Source organism: Pituophis catenifer, unplaced genomic scaffold, assembly GCF_029215685.1.
Source record: "Pituophis catenifer annectens isolate HBS135680 unplaced genomic scaffold, rPitCat1.0.hap2 SCAF_11, whole genome shotgun sequence".
Lineage (NCBI taxonomy): Eukaryota > Metazoa > Chordata > Lepidosauria > Squamata > Colubridae > Pituophis > Pituophis catenifer.
In genome coordinates, this window is record NW_027256891.1 from 9381877 (window position 1) to 9401280 (window position 19404).

The following is a 19404-nucleotide window of genomic DNA, read 5'->3' on the forward strand; positions in this document are numbered from 1 at the left end:
TATTGAAGATGCAGGGATTCATTTCAACAACTCATTATTTATTTATTTATTTATTTATTTATTTATTTATTTATTTATTTATTATTTATTTAAATTTGTATACCGCCCTTCTCCCGAAGGACTCAGGGCGGTGCACAGCCAAAATTAAAATACATACAATACAAAATTTAAAATAATTTAAAAGCAGAATTAAATCAAATTGGCTTCCCAAAATATTAAAACCCATTACCCTTAAAATAACCCATTTAAAATTTTAAGCCAGCCCAGCTTGCTGAAATAGGAAGGTCTACAAAGCTCGACGGAAGGTCCGGAGGTCCGGGATTAGTCGTATTCCTGGGGGTAGCTCGTTCCAGAGGGCGGGTGCCCCCACAGAGAAGGCTCTCCCCCTGGGGGTCGTCAGTCGGCATTGCTTGGGGACCGAGTTGGCCGGTGGGAAGTTATCAGTGGCAGAAGGTGATCTCGCAAATAACCGGGCCCTAAGCCATGGAGCGCTTTAAAGGTGAGAACCAATATCTTGAAGCGCACCCGGAAGACCACCGGAAGCCAGTGCAGCTCGCGCAGGCAAGGTGTCACATGGGAGCACCAAGTCGCTCCCATAATTACCCGCGCGGCCGCATTCTGGACCAGCTGGAGCTTCCAAGTGCTCCTCAAGGGGAGCCCCATGTAGAGAGCATTGCAGTAGTCCAGGCGAGAGGTGACGAGGGCATGAGTGACCATGCATAGGGAGTCCCATTATGATGTTATCCGTTCAGTCGTGTCTGACTCTTGGCATTTCTATGGGCCAGATTTCTCTCCATCTTCTAATCTTTCACTGCTTCTTTGAGTTGTTCTATGCACTGGCTGGTGTCAGCTTTAATGGTGCATTTCAACAACTGTGTTTCATTCATTTCAAGCAACCACTGTCAAGTCTCCCTTTACTCATTCTTGATTCCTGGTTAAGTCATGAACACCTTAGTGTAGATTGTTTAGTTGCAATCTGGAAGGGGTGGACAGTAGTAGCTGGAGATGGTCTCTCATCCTCATTCTAGCTTGTAGCCCTGGGGTTTCTTGGGCCTCCTCCATCTAAATCCTCACCACCTAATATTATGTTAACCAAATGTAAATTAAATTTAGTTCTGGCCCCACATCTTCTTGGAGAGAATTCAACACACCACTCAAAGGCCAAATCAGGTCTTTGCTTGAAAAAAAAAGTGATCTGTCATAAGGGATTAAAATACTTTCTTTAACAGAAGACATTAAAACCCTGGGTGGCTTATAGTTTTGAAAAAAATAAAAAAAAATAACACCAAGAAGTCACATAAGAGAAATATATAAACTGGTGATAATTTTAGAAATAAAATTCTATTTTTTTTCTCCTACTAGCACTGTGCTAGAACTTTAGATACTTGGCTACAATTCTCATTATTGTTGGTCATTATTGGTAATAGTCTAGTGGGCATTGAATTGCCAAACTAATGTAATTGTCAAACTCACTAAGATAGTCCAGGTCATTGGATTTCTTGTTTGGAATTTTAATTCTTCTATTAGTCTTATTTTTAGATAAATTCTATTAACAACAGAGTCTTGAAAGTACTTCCCCTACTTTCTCTCTTATGCAGTAATGAATTAGGACATAACCAATCTGGTCTTCTTTCTTGCTCTTTCTATTTCCTGGGCTTATTGTGTATTTTGTAATTCTTGTGTGATATTTACTCCCAGGTCATCTCTTTGGCTCTCTAACCTGTAGATAGAATAATGAGGATTGTAGTCCAGGACAGCCTTGGAAAGTTGATGCAGGATTATTAGTGTGAATTGCCTTCTTAGATGGTGCTCAGTTAGATTATGGCAATCTGTAGTTGAAGACGCAGCACTACTGGCTTATGTGTATCCATAGTGAAATTCGTGGAGGCTGGCTTTGTAGCTAAATAGGAGCTTCCTGTTCAGTGGTGGTCAGTGGCAAGGAAATAAAAGTAGGACATAGTAGTTGATACTTCTGGTTAGCCCACTATGTGAAACAGGAAGCTTCAACTGAATGAGTCTTGCATTTGAAGAGGATCTTGATTTTGTCTGACAAAGAGCCTTGATAGCACAGTGGTCTAAGCACCCTGTTATTAACACAGCTGCCTGCAATTTCTGCTGGTTCGAATCTCTCCAAGGCTCAAGGTTGACTCAGCCTTCCATCCTTTCTAAGGTAGGTGAAATGAGGACCCAGTTTGTGGGGGCAATAAGCTGACTTTGTATAAATATACAAAAGTATGAAGGCTATTGCTTAACGCACTGTAAAATGCCCTGAGTCTCTGGAGAAGGGTGGCATATAAATCAAATAAAAATTAAAAAAAATGTGGAGCCTGAAAGAAAACACTTCCCTTTTTAGATGTGATATTAGGTTATCTCAATGCTCTCTTCCCAGCAGCATGCTATGTATCACTTCATTTCAAACATTCAGTGCATGTAAAAAAAAATATTCCCATTAGAAAACTAGGAATATATTCCGGACACAAAGCAGTCCTTGCAGATCAGATATGTTTAAGGTCATTTCCAGATCAATTGAGGAATGGCTGTGAGAACTTGGGCAGATGTCCTTCATTGGCACCTCATATGAACTTGAAGGTTTTACTCTCCGTGAAGAAAACCTAGGCTGTTTTGCATGCTTTGTAAGCAGTAGTGAGCTAACATTTATATTTAGTTATTTAGCAAATATATATGGTCGCCTAACTCATACATAGGTGGTCCTAGGCAATTTAGGTAAAGGTAAAGGTTTCCCTCGCACATACGTGCTAGTTGTTCCCGACTCTAGTGGGCGGTGCTCATCTCCGTTTCAAAGCCGAAGAGCCAGCGCTGTCTGAAGATGTCTCCATGGTCATGTGGCCGGCATGACTAAACACCAAAGGCGCACAGAACGCTGTTACCTTCCCACCAAAGGTGGTTCCTATTCTTCTACTTGCATTTTTTATGTGCTTTCAAACTGCTAGGTTGGCAGAAGCTGGGACAAGTAATGGGAGCTCACCCTGTTACGTGGCACGAGGGATTCTAACCGCTGAACTGCCGACCTTTCGATCGACAAGCTCAGCGTCTTAATCACTGAGCCACTGCATCCCTTTTTATAATTTACAACCCAATTTACAACTTTAAAAAATCTTGGATGAAAAGCAAAATGTCTTCAAGGTAAAACAAGGTTGCCTTTTGAAAAAGCACCTTTGGGACAACCATGACCTAGATGACTGAGAATCCCCATAGACAATGAAGAGGGATGTACCATCAACTTAGAACTAGCACTGATCTTATACCCTGAAACTCTGAGCACTAAACTCGAGTATAAGAAAGTGGCTCCTGGATGTTTACAGGGATATGAAAGGAGAAGATAATTTCATCCCTAAATCCTCTGTAGTCTGATCTGATTATCTGCTTAGGTTTGGGACTGCTGAATTCCCTTTATAAACTTATTTCTACTGGATTAGCTTGTCCCCAGGAGATAACTGCAGCCTTCTGGCTATAAAACTAAATACATAAATAAATGTATGAAGGACAGCATATGTTAGCTTTGAGTTGTCATGGGTCAGCAGTTATGTTTTATTACAAGATGCTTTGTTGACATAAAATACTACCAAGCCCCAAACAAGGAATTAATACAGAGATTTACAATATATTTACATTTTTTCCTTTATAGGTTTAACTCTTCAGGCGGCTTGCACAAAGTCTATTCAGTTCAAGGGACAGACTAACTTGTGGTTGTATAGCAAAGATCACATTCTACAAGGGGGGAAAAATAGCTGGTTTTCCATCTGATAAAAGTTTTAAAGACATTAATGAATGATTCTTGGTATTCTCTGACCTTGCTCTCTCCCCCTCGCACCTTACCAAACTCAGAAAGCACCAAGAATTCCTCATTTCAACCTTGAACTACAAATATTCTCCTTTATTGATACATTAATGAGTGTTTTGTTGCTGCAAGCCTTCCTTCCCTCCCTCCTTCCTTCCTTCCTTTCTTCCTTCCTTCCTTCCCTCCCTCCCTCCCATCTACCATCCCTCCCTTCCATCTACCTCCCTGCCTTCCCCTCCATCATCATCATCATCATCATCATTCTTTTTGGCAGTGCTCTTTGACTTGTTGCACATTAATTGTCTAGTCAAAGGAATTCCTTTCAGGCTTTTTTTTTTTATTGAAAAAGTTTTTCAAATACAAATTTTCCCCCCCTTTTCTCCCCCTCCCTAACCCCCCCTCCCCTCCCCTCCTCCTGTGGCTTCTTCATAATAAAACCCAAATTCATAACAGATTATATAATACTTTACCATCCCCTTACTCCATCCCCATATGCTGACCCTTTCTTTCTAATAAGATTATCATATCCCCCTTATACTATACATTTCAAAATGACATTCTTCTATAACATTATATAATAACTCCTAATTTAGCATAATAATATTATTATATCTCCCAGTTTAACGATTTCTGCTCATAATCTACCCTTTTTCTACCCCTCATACATATATCTCTTAAATCAAATCTTTTATGTATATTAATATAACATTTTAAAGCAACCTTCCGCTATAAAACTATATAATAAATCCTAATTTAACATTTATCATATTTAAACATAATATCCCTTTTCTTAAACTAAACAATCAATAAACTAACCTGTCTCCACCCACTTTCCTACAAGACTACCATACTTAATAATTCGTAATATCTTTATTCTTCTACCCACACCACTAAAAAATATTCCCTTATGTAAATAAAATCCTCTTAAAAAAGACTAAGCTTGTAATCCATATGATATCTTCTGTAATGTCTTTCAGCTGGATTGTAAACTCCATCACCCATGTTAGGGTAACATCACATCCTAATTCCAACAGTATGTTCGGTATCTTCAATTACCATCTGCCCCCATCAATAGCAAATATCTTCATAAAAAAAAACAACAACAACAACAACCACCCGAGTGACTTTATATTTGTATTCCATATAGTGTCTGTAGAGGTGTCTTTTATCCAAATTATTAATTCCAACCACCGTAATAGGGTGACAGCCAGATCATCTGCATGCCCCAATTCCATAACTCTCTCGCCTTGTAGCTCAGCATAAACGTAGGATATTTATCAAAGAGTCCAAAAAAATATATAGTTCCAATCATTTCAGTTTAAGGCCCTTTTCACATCCCAAAAATACAGCACTGCAGAAGTCTGTCACTCTCCTCAGGATAATATAAACCAATACTTCGCCTCAAATATCTTTTCATGTATTCAATCATCTCTTAAATAACTGGCATTACACTGTTGTTTGGTTTAAAAGTTTTTGTTTTTGTGTGACCTGCTTCTTCTTTTCTTGACTTTTTGTGGGTTAGATCTCCATCCTGATTTCCTTTCTATAAATTGTATATCAACTGTTTGGTTTTCATGCTGATCTATAACTTGATCTTGTTGGTTTTGCTTTTGTGGCTTAAATCTCCATTCTGGTTCTATAAGTTTTTTATCAACTGATTGATTTCCATACTTGTCTGTAACTTGATAAGTCATCACTTTAGAATCCAGAGCCGCCTCTCTTGTATTTATAAATAGTCCAGCTGAGACCTCTGAAGGAGAATCCAAAAGCAGCTCATCTACGGGGACCTCTGTAACTTGTTGTTTTTCCATTACTGCCACCTCCTTTTGCTTATCTTGAATTTCTATCTCTTGTTGATTTTGCTTTTGGAGAACCTTGTAGTAAAATTCTTCCGCTTTTTCAACAGTATTTAGCTGATATCTTTCTCCTTGATATCTCAATATTATACCAACTGGAACGTCCCACCTGAATGAGATATTTTGTTTCTTAAGCTCAGTCACCAAAAATCCAAATTGCTTTCTATCTTTTAAGATCTTAGGCAGCAACTCTTTATATATCCAGATCTTTCTTCCATACAATTGTAGAGTAGAATTAAAAGATTTTTGCACAATATCATTTCTTATTTCTTTGTCTGTGAAATAAATCACCACATCTCTAGGCAATTGCCTTTGCTTTGCAATCCAAGAATTTATTCTATAAGCCTTGTCAATTTTACAAGATACCTCCTCAGGATGAACCTTTAAAATCCCGGCCAGAACTTGAGCAGATATTTTTCTTAAATCATCTCTATTATTTTCCTGTAACCCTCTCATTCTAACCGCAAATTCTGTGAGCCTGTATTTCATCATTGTAATTTCTTTTTCAATTCCCTGCTTTATATCTTCTGCATTGTAAGTCTCGTGAGCAGCTTCCTTTTTAGACTTTACTTCTAAACTATTATCTTGAATATTTGTCAAATCATTTTCAATTATTTGTATTTTATTGTCCAAGTTATTAATCTTATCATCAACTTCCTCCATTTTGGACTCTAATAACTTGATATTTGTATCCATCTTTATTACAATTTCTGAAAAAGCATTAGTCACTGTTACAATCTTTCGTTGCAAATTATTTTATTTTTTATTTTATTTTATTTTGAATTTGTATACCGCCCTTCTCCCTGAGGACTCAGGGCGGTGAACAGCCAGATAAAAACATCAGATACAAATATTAAAACACATTTAAATATATATATAGATTTGGCCCCATTAATTAAAACGATAAGCAAAACAGAACAATTAAAAAACCCTTAAAAAGAAATTAAGCCAGCCCGGCTTGTTGAAAAAAGAAAGTTTTAAGGGCACGGCGGAAGGCACTGAGGTCATGGATTCTCCTTATCTCAGGGGGCAACTGATTCCAGAGGGTAGGTGCCCCCACAGAGAAGGCCCTCCCCCTGGGGGTCACCAGCCTGCATTGTTTGGCTGATGGCACCCCGAGGAGGCCCTCTCTGTGGGAGCGCATGGGTCGGTGGGAGGTCGTCGGTGGCAGTAGGCGGTCTCGAAGATAGCTAGGCCCTATGCCATGGAGCGCTTTAAAGGTGATAACCAACACCTTGAAGCGCACCCAGAAGACCACCGGGAGCCAGTGCAGTTCACGCAGGAGCGGTGTTACATGGGAGCGCCACGCTGCTCCCGTCACTACCCGCGCTGCTGCGTTCTGGACCAGTTGGAGCCTCCGGGTGCTCCTCAAGGGGAGCCCCATGTTGAGAGCATTGCAGTAATCAAGGCGAGAGGTTACGAGGGCATGAGTGACTGTGCACAAGGAATCCCGATCAAGAAAGGGCCGCAACTGGCGAATCAGGCGAACCTGATAAAAGGTCCCCCTGGTTACAGCCGTCAGATGTTCCTCCAAGGACAGCTGCGTATCCAGGAGGACTCCCAGATTGCGAGCCCTCTCTGTGGGGGCCAAAGACTCGCCCCCAATGGTCAGTGATGGAGTCAACTGACCATATCGGGATGCCGGGAACCACAGCCACTCAGTCTTGGAAGGGTTGAGCCCGAGCCTGTTCCTCCCCATCCAGATCCGTACAGCCTCCAGGCACTGGGACATCACTTCAAGGGCATCGTTATCATACTTTAGTTGTATCATTTCTTTAATTTCTTGCCTAAATTTTTCAAGTTTCTGGTTCACAGTCTCGTAATATCTTGCCATTTCCTCCTGGACAAATTCTTTTAAATTAAATCCATTCTGCTGAGTCTGTAAACTCAGAACTTGTTCACATAATTGTAAATGGGGGAACACCCCCCCCCCACTGCTTGTTTGTCAGGCTTTATTAGTTTTAACGCCATCCTGCCACACAAACTCTTTTTAAAGAAAGAAAACTTTTCCCTGAGCAAGATCAAGTACAAATCTCCAAGAGAAAAGAAACTTAAAATAGATATTTTTCTTCCAGATTCTAACCAGCACTGTTTATTCTGCTACTTTGTAGCTTGTTACGGAAGGACTTTCACTTTCGGCTTTCAAGCCTCAGCAGTCGCCATTTTAAACTTTTTTTTTCCTTCACTCTGAAACGCTTGTAAAATCATTAAAAATACTTGCGATTTAGGGTCCCAAGTCCAAATCTCGTCCTTTTTAATTAGTCCATCTGTTAATTTTGTTGATTGGTCCGGTTCCAGCGCCTAGCTCTGCAAAAAGGCAGAGTTCACCTGAAGCCCGGAGCAGCTGCGAGCGGAAATAGGGAGCCACAACCTGCTCGTCCCCAAGAGTAAAAAAAAGACTCTGGGGACTTCGCAGAGGGCTCTACCTGCCCTCGCCTGCTCTGACTCACATTTCCTTCAGGAAATGGAGTTTTTCGAGCCGCCTTTCAGGTGTAAAGGTGGCTCTTTACAGGCAACGAGGCTGGCGGTCTCAGAGGACTGCCTGGCGGCGATGGAAGGCAGACCGGAAGCCCTTTCAGGCTTATTTTTAAAAGTGATACAACCATATTTTAAACTGGTGGGCATATTTGGAAATGCTTAATTCATACCAGGAGCTAATTTCCATAGTGAGTGCGACTTACACTTGGTAGCTGAGCGGCTTCCATTTTATTATTTTATACTATTTATTTTTAATCAGATTTTTTTAAAAAAAATCAAGTTTGTTAGTCCATGGTCATCACATAAAATGATTTCAATTCCAGGTCTGGCATTAGGCCTTTGCAATTAAATACATAATTTGTGCTGATGACATTCATCCTCTAGATTTTCAAACTAAGATTCTTACCTAAACAGATAGATCCACTATTTAAGCTTCTTACGTGAAAAAGTTGTCTGGGTAAAATGTTCTTCACTTGTTTTATGATGATGATGACATTTCAAAGGATAAAGAACAGTCAGAGTGCCCTAAATATTTGGATACGTTTGTTGGCATTTAATGGAGAAAGAATACACTTGGAGTTACTACAAATTTGGCGGTTGACTGGCCTCATACATTAACCTTACAGTACTTAGAAACACAATAAATCTTTTCAGTTTCTGTAACAGACCAAATGTATAAATCATGCAAAGTGAGAATTCTCGAATAGTTGTCCCAAAGCTGCTTTTTCAAAAGGCAACTGGACTTTTTGGGTTTTTTCCTTGAGAAACTTTTGCCTCTCATCAAAAAAGCTTCTTCAGTTTCATTCTTCTTGAATGAGAAGCAAAATGTTTTTAAGGAAAAAAAACAAGAAAGTCCAGTTGCCTTTTGAAAAAGCAGCTTTGGCACAACCATGACCTGAATGATTGAGAAAATCCATAGACGGTCTTGAATAGTCCAATATCTGCTGAATCTCAATCATACTGTTCTTCTTAGAATTCCTGCCTTGTCCTGGATGTTCTCAGCTGATAAATACTAAATGTTCTTAAGAACATCTTGAAGTCCATCCCATTGAATCCTTCAGCCTCAATGGGAGACATCCCTGTTCACTCAACCGTCTTCTCACCTTCCATGAGGGAGATGGGGGGTTAAGAAGTTTTATACATTTTCCAAAGCATCTGAAGGCAAGAAAAAGAAGCAACAGATGGAAACTAATCAAGGAGAGAAGCAACCTAGACCTAAGAAGAAATTTCCTGACAGTGAGACAACTTGACTCCAGAAGTTGTGAATGCTCCAACACTGAAAGTTTTAGACAACCATTTGTTTGAAATGGTATAGGGTTTCTTGCCGTAGCAAGAGATTGGACTAGAAGACCTTCAAGGTCCTTTCCGACTCTGTTACTCTGTTATTTGGATGCAAGGAGGGGATTTAAGGTTGCCCACCGAGCTCTGTGTTTTTGCATGGTGGCAAAAGACTAACTTGCCTCTTGGAAAAATGCAATCAAAATCTCCAATCCCTGCAGATGCAGCTTAAACACACACCCTTCCTTCCTCATTTTGTTTTACAGTCAGAATTCAAAGCCACAATATAAGCTTGCTCTCGTGAAGCTATTTCTGCTGCCATCTGCTGTTTTGGTTTCAGAGGGTAGGGAAAATTGCACAGAGATGAAAGCACAGCCAGTCTGTTCAGTCCATGTACAGATGGTTAGGACAAACCTTTGTTAGAAACAGTTAATAAGAATGTGTTTTTGTTAATTTTTCAGTGGGATTGCACCCACTGAATCAGAGCTTCAGAACTGATTAACTGTCTCACTAATCCAATACGCAGGGTTATCAGGTTGAGGCATGCAAATATAAACAAATGTACTTTTTGGTAACTATTTACCTGACTATACATTCTTTATAAAATGAGGAACTGATTGAAAATTATTTTAGCTTTTTTTCCCCATGAGGATGATAACATTTGGAAAGATAAATAACAGTCAGAGCACCCTGAATATTGGGATAAGGTTGTTGGCATTTAATGAAGAGAAAAATACCTCTGGGGCTATTGCAAACTTGGGAGTTGACTGGGCTCATAAATAAATACAATAAACACAATAAATCTTTGCAGTTTCCACAGCTGAGTAAATGTGTAAAGCATCCAAAGCACGGATATGGAGTAAATGTGTAAAAAAATTTCACATCTGGTGTTATCAAGCTCAGGTATGCAAATATAAATGAATGTCCTCCTAGGCAAGGCCAATTTAATTCCCATGCATTCTTTAAAAATTAAGTGATTAAGAAATATTAAATTTTGCTTCTTCTTTTTTTCCTTGAACAGGGACACCCAGGTCAGCCAGGATCCAGAGGTCTTCCTGGTTTAGATGGCTGTAATGGTACCATTGGAAGTCCTGGTATCTCTGGATCAGATGGATTCCCTGGTCCCCAAGGACCACCGGTATTTCTTGATGTAGCTTTTGTCCTAGGTTGAGATAGGTGGTTGGGAAAGTGATCTGGATATCTTAAACCTATGTTTCTCAACCTTGGCGGCTTTAAGATGTCTGGATTTCAACTCCCAGAATTCCCTAGCCAGCATGACTGGCTGGGGAATTCTGGGAGTTGAAGTTCAGGCATCTTAAAGCCGCCAAGGTTGAGAAACACTGTCTTAAATAGTTACTACTATGAATGGTTCTAAAGTCGCTTTCCTTATAACTGTTCCTAGAATAAAGTGGTGAAAAGATTTGGGGGAGTCTAATTATTTCCCTTTTTTAGCAGCCAAGCAAAAAGTCATAGATCTCTATCACATCATGTCAACTCTTTCCTATCTTGAGAGCAGATGATTATCTAGAGATACATCAAAGATACCATATTCTTTGGAGAAGTCTTACTCTGGTCATGGGTAGATTTATACATTATAGCAAGCCATGGTCCAACTATAAATAACCAGCAGTATTCTAAGCCATGATGTGTGGTTCATAGATAGCTAGATTTAAACAGTAGCTGGATTTAAATTTGTTTAAACAAAATTTAAACAGGCTATCCTAAATTCAAGGTGTATTGTGGCTTAAAATGTTATCTGAACCATATACTAGTAGTACTTATTCAATAATGTATGTAGCTTATCTTATCTTCAGATGGGCAATACCATGAGAGCCTTCCAAGAAACACATTCTGACATAACAAATGACATATAAAGTCTTCAATGTATATCGAATTGGTTGGTTAGTTGGTTGGTTGGTTGGTTGGTTGGTTGGTTGGTTGGGTTCAGTTGAGTTGGGTTGGGTTGAGTTGGATTGGGTGGTTGATTGGTTGATTATGCGCCAGCAAGTTGATGTCACCTCATGGAGATCCACCTAGATAGATTTTTCTCCATGACAATCTATTCCTAATTGGTCCTTCTGATCTTCCAACAGTGCATCCATCATAACTGTAATAGAATGTATAGAATGCAAATGAATTCTACATGCATTTCTTAGATTATTAATTTCAGCTTCAGGACAACTAAGCTTTGAATTTACTCTGACTACCTTTTTTATTTATTTTTGCTAAAGAGTATCTTTTGCTCTTGTTTTCTTAATTTCTATATCCAGGGTCGGCCTGGTCCTAAAGGCCCCAAAGGTGAACCTGTCTATGCCCCAGGGATTTTTAAAGGAGTGAAGGTAAGAAATGTCCAGGTAAAGGAACTGTAGCAGGAGCATGTCTAAGCAATTAACTTTGAAATTTTCATTTGAGAGGAAGAAAACAGCTTCAAAAAGCTTGTGCCTGTGTTTGATAAATTGGCTTTAGAAATGTAAAAAGCTGCCCAGATGTTTCAAATTGGTATTTGCCCAGATATCTGCAGAGATTGTCAGGCATCCAGGTCATGGTTGTCCCAAACCTGCTTTCTTTCACAAGGCAACTGGACCTTTTGGGTTTGCTTGAAGACGTCAGAAGTAAAAACTGAAGAAGCTTTTTGGATGAGAAGCAAAACCTCTTCAAGCAAAACAAAAAAGCACCTTTGGGACAATCTGCCCAGATGTTTTTAGCCACTGGTGGGATTCAAAATGCTGGTCTGATCCAACTTGATTTTTTTTATCCTCTTAATTCATTTTCAGTCAAATGGGGTATTTTTGCTGCCAACATTTTGACTAACCCAACTAAGTCCAGAATCAAGCTGTTCTAGTCATCGCTACAGAGATTGCATTTAAGTCTTTGATTGGGAAGCTATCTGTCTCCCACAATTTTTTAAAAAAACATTTCTCTTCATCCCCCTAATCTTGGGATGGGAGAGTTGAATTAAGGCTGACAGAAAAGTAACTTGTCCATGTAGTGATCCCTATTTTTTTTTAACAAGCAAACATTTTCTATAATACATTTCCCTGCTAATCTATGTTTCATCTAAGTGCTTGCTGTTTTTATGTTATTTATTTAGGGAGAAAGAGGTCTTCCTGGGCTGGATGGTGCTATTGTAAGTTCATTTCCCTTGTAATTTCTGTTTTCCTTGCCTGTGTGTGTTGCATTATTTTTGGCAAAACTCAATTAGTAAAGAGAAAGAAAATTTCGACATTGTTTCCAGCATAATAGTGTTGAACTATCCTTAGAAAACCTTAGTCCCAAATTTACCTCAGCTGTGGGAGCTTATTAGGTGACTCTGTTTGTCACAACCACAACTCACATTATAGAATTTTTATGAGGAGGGAAGTAGACTTGATCACCTTGGGAGGAAAATAAACAAATGAGGTAGACAAGGAGTGTTTTACTTTTCTTAACTGCTGTTTAATCTTTAAAAAGCTTACAGAACCACCGAACTGTTTGTAGAGAGGAAATTCTACAAGTAGGAATACAGTCCAACGTTCCCCTGCAGAGTTCCACAGTGTGGGGTAGAAGGACAAACAATAGCTTTCTTGTTAGAAGAGTAACAAGTAGAAGATACGAGTAACACACATGTCCAGTACAAGGCCCAAGGTTGTCATAAAATATGATGCCTGTGGTACCACTCCCCCTGCCCCCCAACAGGTAGCCAGGGGACCTTTTGTTTATGACTAGCATTTTTCCTATTGTGGATTTTTCTAGAATTTCTGGTTATGTCTGTTAGATCTTTTGGGGGAGTAGCTCCCAGAAATAGCTAGTTAGAGAGAGAGGAGGGGGATGGATAGTTAGGAGAGAGAGGGGGGGATGGATAAGACCCTGTTGTTCCGCCAGGCAGGGCTATTAACATAATGTTTTAAATTGGGGTATTTTAAATTTCTGGGATTTTAATTGGAGCCTAATTATTTAATGATTTTAAATTTTAAATTGTTGTCGTGTTTTTGTGTTTTTAAATAGGCTGTACACTGCCCTGAGTCCTTCGGGAGAAGGGCGGTATAGAAATAAAATTATTTATTTTATTTATTTATAAGATGGATGATAGACAGACAGACAGACAAATATACTAGCTTCTAGTTGCCCAACTGCCTTACATGAGAAAGAGCCTTCAGCCCACACAGCCCCTTATGTAGGACTGGGTTTAGCTGAAAGAAAAGCCACTGGGATGAGAAAGGAAGATACAGGGAAGAATCAAGAGGGGTTGAAAAGAAAAAAAAAACCCATAAAAATTGGCTTCCTACAACCAGAGCAAACCTTTTTCTTGGCTGGCTTTTGGGCTTTGCAAATAAACAGACATCCTGAAATTTATTTCTACTTTTCACATCATGTTTTCTATCCTGTGGGGGAGTTTTGAATCTTCCTCTTGGGATTCTACACTCCAGGAGACATCCTCTTACCATGGAAGTAATCAAGCCAATGACAAGAGAGATAATATCATGTTGTGGGGGCACGTATCCGCTGTCTCCAAGCGGTGACATGCTCCGGCTCCCAATGCTCTTCTCGTTCCCTGGGTTGTCCGGAGTCTCAGAGCCTGGGTCTTAGGCTGATGCTGTGCAACGCCAGGTCCGTGGTTAATAAAGCCCCCCTCATTTGTGAGCTGATTCAGGAGGGGGGAGTGGACCTGGCGGGTATTACTGAGACCTGGCTGGGCCTGGAGGGGGGGGTCCCCCTCGTAGAAATGTGCCCACCGGATTTCCGCGCATTTCATCAGCTGAGGGCCCAGGGTAGAGGTGGGGGGGGTGGCGGTTATTGTAAAGGAAGGTCTTGATCCTAGGGAGACCACTGTACCTCAGATAGCCGGTTGTGAGTCTCTCCTTGTGAAGTGGGGCCATGGGAGGCAGATGGGCCTGCTGGTTACTTACCTGGCTCCTTGCTACGTGGCAGCGACCCTGCCCGAGCTCCTCAATGTTATAGCCGGGGTGGTGGTTGATACCCCCAGGCTTTTAGTCATGGGGGATTTCAACCTGCCGTCCACCGGCGAAGCATCTGAGGTGGCTCGGGAGTTCATGGCTTCCATGACGGCCATGGACCTGACCCAGTTAATTCAGGGCCCCACTCACATAGGAGGAAACACGCTGGACTTGGTTTTCGTCTCTGGTCAGTGGTTGAATGGCTTAGATACAGGGGATATAGTTATTGAACCCTTGTCATGGTCAGACCATTCTCTCCTTAGACTTGACTTCCTGACCGTTATGCCCCACCACAGGGAGGCGGAACCGATCAGGTGGTTCTACCCCAGGCACCTGATGGATCCTGATAGGTTCCGAATGGAGCTTGGGCCATTTCCTGAGACTCTGGCGCGCGACTCGACGGAAGACCTGGTGGCCGCCTGGGATAGGGCGGCCGCTGGTGCTTTAGATCGGGTCGTGCCTTTGCGGCCTCTGACCCGGCGCCGAATCTGCCCAGCTCCTTGGTTCTCCGAGGAGCTGAGGGGGATGAAACGCCGGAAAAGACGCCTAGAGAGTGGTTGGAGGGCCAGTCGCTCCAAATCTGACCGTACACTAGTGAGGTCTTATATCAAGACCTACTTAGTGGCGATAAAGGCGAAGTGTAATTACTTTTCCGCTCTTATCGCGTCGGCAGAAAATCGCCCAGCTGCCTTGTTTAGGGTGACTTGCTCCCTTCTCCATCTGGGAGCGTGGGAAGACCCCTTGCAAGGTCGTGCTGAGGATTTTGCGCATTATCTGCACGATAAAGTCGCTCAAATTCGGGAAGGCTTAGACTCTGACTGGGTAGGTACAGGCGGGTTGTCCGAGGTCTGTCTTGAGACGGTTATCTGGGATGAGTTTGACCCTGTGACTTCCGAGGACGTGGACGTGGACAGGATGCTGGGGAGGTTGAACGCAACCACATGTTTATTGGACCCATGTCCCTCCTGGTTGGTGCTGGCTACCCGGGAGGTTACACGAGGCTGGCTCCAGAGGATTATAAATGCTTCCTTGAGTGAGGGGTTCTTGCCTCCCACCTTGAAAGAGGCGGTGGTGAGGCCCCTCCTCAAGAAGCCCTCTCTGGACCCAGCTGTTTTAGCAAATTATCGTCCAGTTTCCAACCTTCGCTTCTTGGCGAAGGTTGTTGAGAGTGTGGTTGCGCGACAGCTCCCGCAGTACCTGGATGAAACCGTCTATCTAGATCCGTTCCAGTCCGGCTTCAGGCCCGGGTACAGCACGGAAACGGCATTGGTTGTGTTGGTTGATGATCTCTGGAGGGCTCGGGACAGAGGTTGCTCCTCTGTTCTGGTCCTATTATATCTCTCAGTGGCTTTTGATACCATCGACCATGGTATCATGCTGCGCCGGTTGGAGGGGTTGGGAGTGGGAGGCACTGTTTTACGGTGGTTCTCCTCCTATCTCTCCGACCGGTCGCAGTCTGTGTTGTCTGGAGGGCAGAGGTCGACCTCAAGGCACTTGGTTTGTGGGGTGCCACAAGGGTCGGTCCTCTCGCCTCTCCTGTTCAACATTTATGTGAAGCCGCTGGGCGAGATCATCCGTGGTTTTGGGGTGCAGTGCCATCTGTACGCTGATGACACCCAGCAGTACGTCTCCACCCCAGACCACCCCAACGATGCCCTTGAAGTGATGTCCCGGTGCCTGGAGGCCGTGAGGGTCTGGATGGGGAGGAACAGGCTCCGACTCAATCCCTCCAAGACTGAGTGGCTGTGGATGCCGGTGTCCCGATATAGTCAGCTGGTGCCATCGCTGACTATTGGGGGCGAGACATTGGCCCCCACGGAGAGGGCGCGTAATTTGGGTGTCCTCCTGGATGCACGGCTGTCTTTAGAAGAACATATGACGGCCGTGGCCAGGGGGGCTTTCTATCAGGTTCGCCTGATACGCCAGTTGCGCCCCTTTCTGGATTGGGACTCCCTATGCACGGTCACTCATGCCCTCGTTACTTCCCGCCTCGACTACTGCAACGCTCTCTACATGGGGCTCCCCTTGAGGAGCACTCGGAGGCTCCAACTGGTGCAGAATGCGGCCGCACGGGTACTTATGGGGGCAACATGGCGCTCCCACGTGACACCTCTCCTGCGCGAGCTGCATTGGCTTCCAGTGGTCTTCCGAGTGCGCTTCAAGGTGCTGGTTCTCATCTTCAAAGCGCTCCATGGCTTAGGACCCAGTTATTTACGAGACCACCTTCTGCCTCCGATAACCTCCCACCGGCCAACACGCTCCCACAGAGAGGGTCTCCTCAGGGTGCCGTCTGTCAGGCAATGTCGGCTGGCGACCCCCCGGGGAAGAGCCTTCTCTGTGGGGGCACCCGCCCTCTGGAATGAGCTACCCCCAGGGATACGACTAATCCTGGACCTCCGGACCTTCCGCCGGGCCCTGAAGACTTTTTTATTTCAGCAAGCCGGACTGGGTTAAAAATTTTAATTGGGTGAATTTTATGGGTAAGGGGTTTTAAATTGGAGAAGCCAAAGATAATTTAATTTTGTTTTAATTGTATTTTAATATTTGTATTGTGTGTTTTAATTTTGGCTGTTCACCGGCCCGAGTCCTTCGGGAGAGGGGGCGGTATAAAAATTTAATAAATAAAAATAATAATAATAAAAAATAAGAAGAAGAAGAAGTGATAACAACACAGTTCTGGTTTTGCATTACATGTGATTATTGTGTTTGTGACACTGTGATGAGTTTGGGTTACAAATCTGGCAGCAGGCAGTGCATGAAGAGAGTCGACTCATTTGGGGATGAGCAGGACACGTGACCACTGAAGTTGCTTTCTTGCCTTTGTTGTCCTTCTTAACAGGGACCTAAAGGTTTTCCAGGTCGATCAGGCCCTGCTGGTCCCATCGGGCTACCTGGATTTCCGGTAAATCATCCTCTTTTTTTGTTATTAATTACATCCTGAATAATCTACTATTGTAGCTAGATCAGAATGTATGAAATAGCTACTGATTGTTATCTTACAGTGTTTATAATCAGAATAGAGTTGGAAGGGACCTTGGAGGTCTTCTAGTCCAGCCCCCTGCTCAAGCAGGAGACCTTATACCATTTCAGACAAGTGACAAGTCTGTTCTTAAAAACCTCCAGTGATGAAGCCCTCACAATTTCTGAAGGCAAGTTGTTCCACTGGTAATTGTTCTCACTGTTAGGAAGTTTCTCCTTAATTCCAGGTTGCTTCTCTCCTTGATTAGTTTCCAGCCATTGTTTCTTCTTCTGCCCTCTGGTGCTTTGGAGAATAAATTAAACTCCTCCTCTTTGTGGCAGCTTCTCAAATACTGGAATACTGCTGTCATATCACCCCCTAGTCCTTCGTTTCTCTAGACTAGCCAAACTTAAATCCTGCAACCGTTCTTCATATGTTTTAATCTCCAGGCCTTTAATAATCTTAGTTGCTCTTCTTTGCACTTTTTCCAAAGTCTCAACATGTTTTTTGTAGTGTAGTGATCAAAACTGGATGCAAGTATTCAAGATGTGACCTTAATAAGGCTTTATAAAGTGGTGCTAATACTTCATGTGATTTTGATTCTATGCCTCGGTTTATACTACCAAGGATTGTATTAGCTTTTTTGGCCGCTGCTGTACACTGCTGATTCATATTTAAGTGATCATCCACAAGACTCCAAGGTCCCTTAAACATGAGCCAGCAGTGTGTGGCAGCAGCCAAAAAAGCGAATACAATCCTTGGTTGTATAGAATCAAAATCACATGAAGTATTAGTACCACTTTAGTACCACTCCAAAGCACCAGAAGGCAGTACAAGAAGCAATGAATGGAAACTAATCAAGAAGAGAAACAACCTAGAACTAAGTAGAAATTTCCTGACAGTGAGAACAATGAATCAGTGGAGTGGCTTGCCTCCAGAAGTTGTGGGTGCTCCAACACTGGAGGTTTTTAAAAAGAGACTGAACAACCATTTGTCTGAAATGGTATTTCTGGCTGAGCAGAAATTTGGACTAGAAGACCTCCAAGGCCCCTTCCAACTCTGTTATTCTGATTAGTCTCTTAGGATAGATTAATCTATGCCTTAATGCAGATTATTCCCTTGTTTGGCTCAGGAGGGAAGCAGAATGACAGGGTGGAAAAGGATTTAATTCCACCCCCTGTGGCTTCTGATCTACTGTAGTTTGGGTGGGATGCATTTTCCCTTTTTCAAATCTATTTGCTTAAATATTAATATAAGGCAGTGGTGAAATCCAATTTTTTTTACTACCGGTTCTGTGGGTGTGGCTTGGTGGGCGTGGTGTGGCTTGGAGAGCGTGGCAGGGGAAGGATACTGCAAAATCTCAGTTCCCTCCCCAGTCCTGGGGCAAGGATATTGCAAAATCTCCATTCTCACCCCACTCTGGGACCACCCAGAAGTGGCATTTGCTGGTTCTCCGAACTACTCAAAATTTCTGCTACCAATTCTCCGGAACCTGTCAGAACCTGCTGGATTTCACTCCTGATATAAGGGCATCAGCCCAGGATAAGATGTAGGAGTGAGATTCTCACCTCATGCAAAGGAGGATTTGGCACAAGTCAGCTGCTCTCATCTATTACTGAATAATTCATTTATCTCTTTGCTTCCTAAATAATATGGCACTGTGAATAATTTTGGATATTAAAGGCGCCATTCGCCTTTAATTTTTTAACAATTCCCTCTTTTTATTTATTTGTTCCACCCATAAACTGAAATTTGTTTCTCAAATTAAAACAATTAATATTGTTTTCTTCCAATTTAGGGACCCCCAGGCTTCCCAGGACTCCCAGGATCTGTGGTAAGTGTGTTTGATTGATTCTCGGCATTCTGCCATCCATAAAATCAATAGCACTACTTTTCCTCCTGATAAACCTTAGGACAACGTTTCTGCATTAAAGATGGACAGAATGTGCAAAGTCAGAATTTTGTTCTTATTGTTCTGTTTTGCTTTGTTGGAGAGGATGGAAATACAGGTAGTCCTGGACTTAACAACAGTTAGTTTAGTGACCGTTCGAAGTTACAATGGAACTGAAAAAAGTGACATGACCATTTTTCACACTTACA

At 42.2% G+C, this 19404-nt stretch overlaps 1 protein-coding gene across 1 annotated transcript in view; it reads left to right on the forward strand.

The window, feature by feature from the left end:
* Positions 1–19404, forward strand: part of COL4A6 (collagen type IV alpha 6 chain) — a 192847-nt gene that overhangs the window by 112985 nt on the left and 60458 nt on the right. The window contains exons 6-10 of the mRNA XM_070952120.1: positions 10433–10549; positions 11682–11750; positions 12503–12538; positions 17185–17247; positions 19103–19138. Of these exons, the coding sequence (XP_070808221.1) occupies positions 10433–10549; positions 11682–11750; positions 12503–12538; positions 17185–17247; positions 19103–19138 (321 nt within the window). The remainder of the gene's footprint in view (positions 1–10432; positions 10550–11681; positions 11751–12502; positions 12539–17184; positions 17248–19102; positions 19139–19404) is intronic.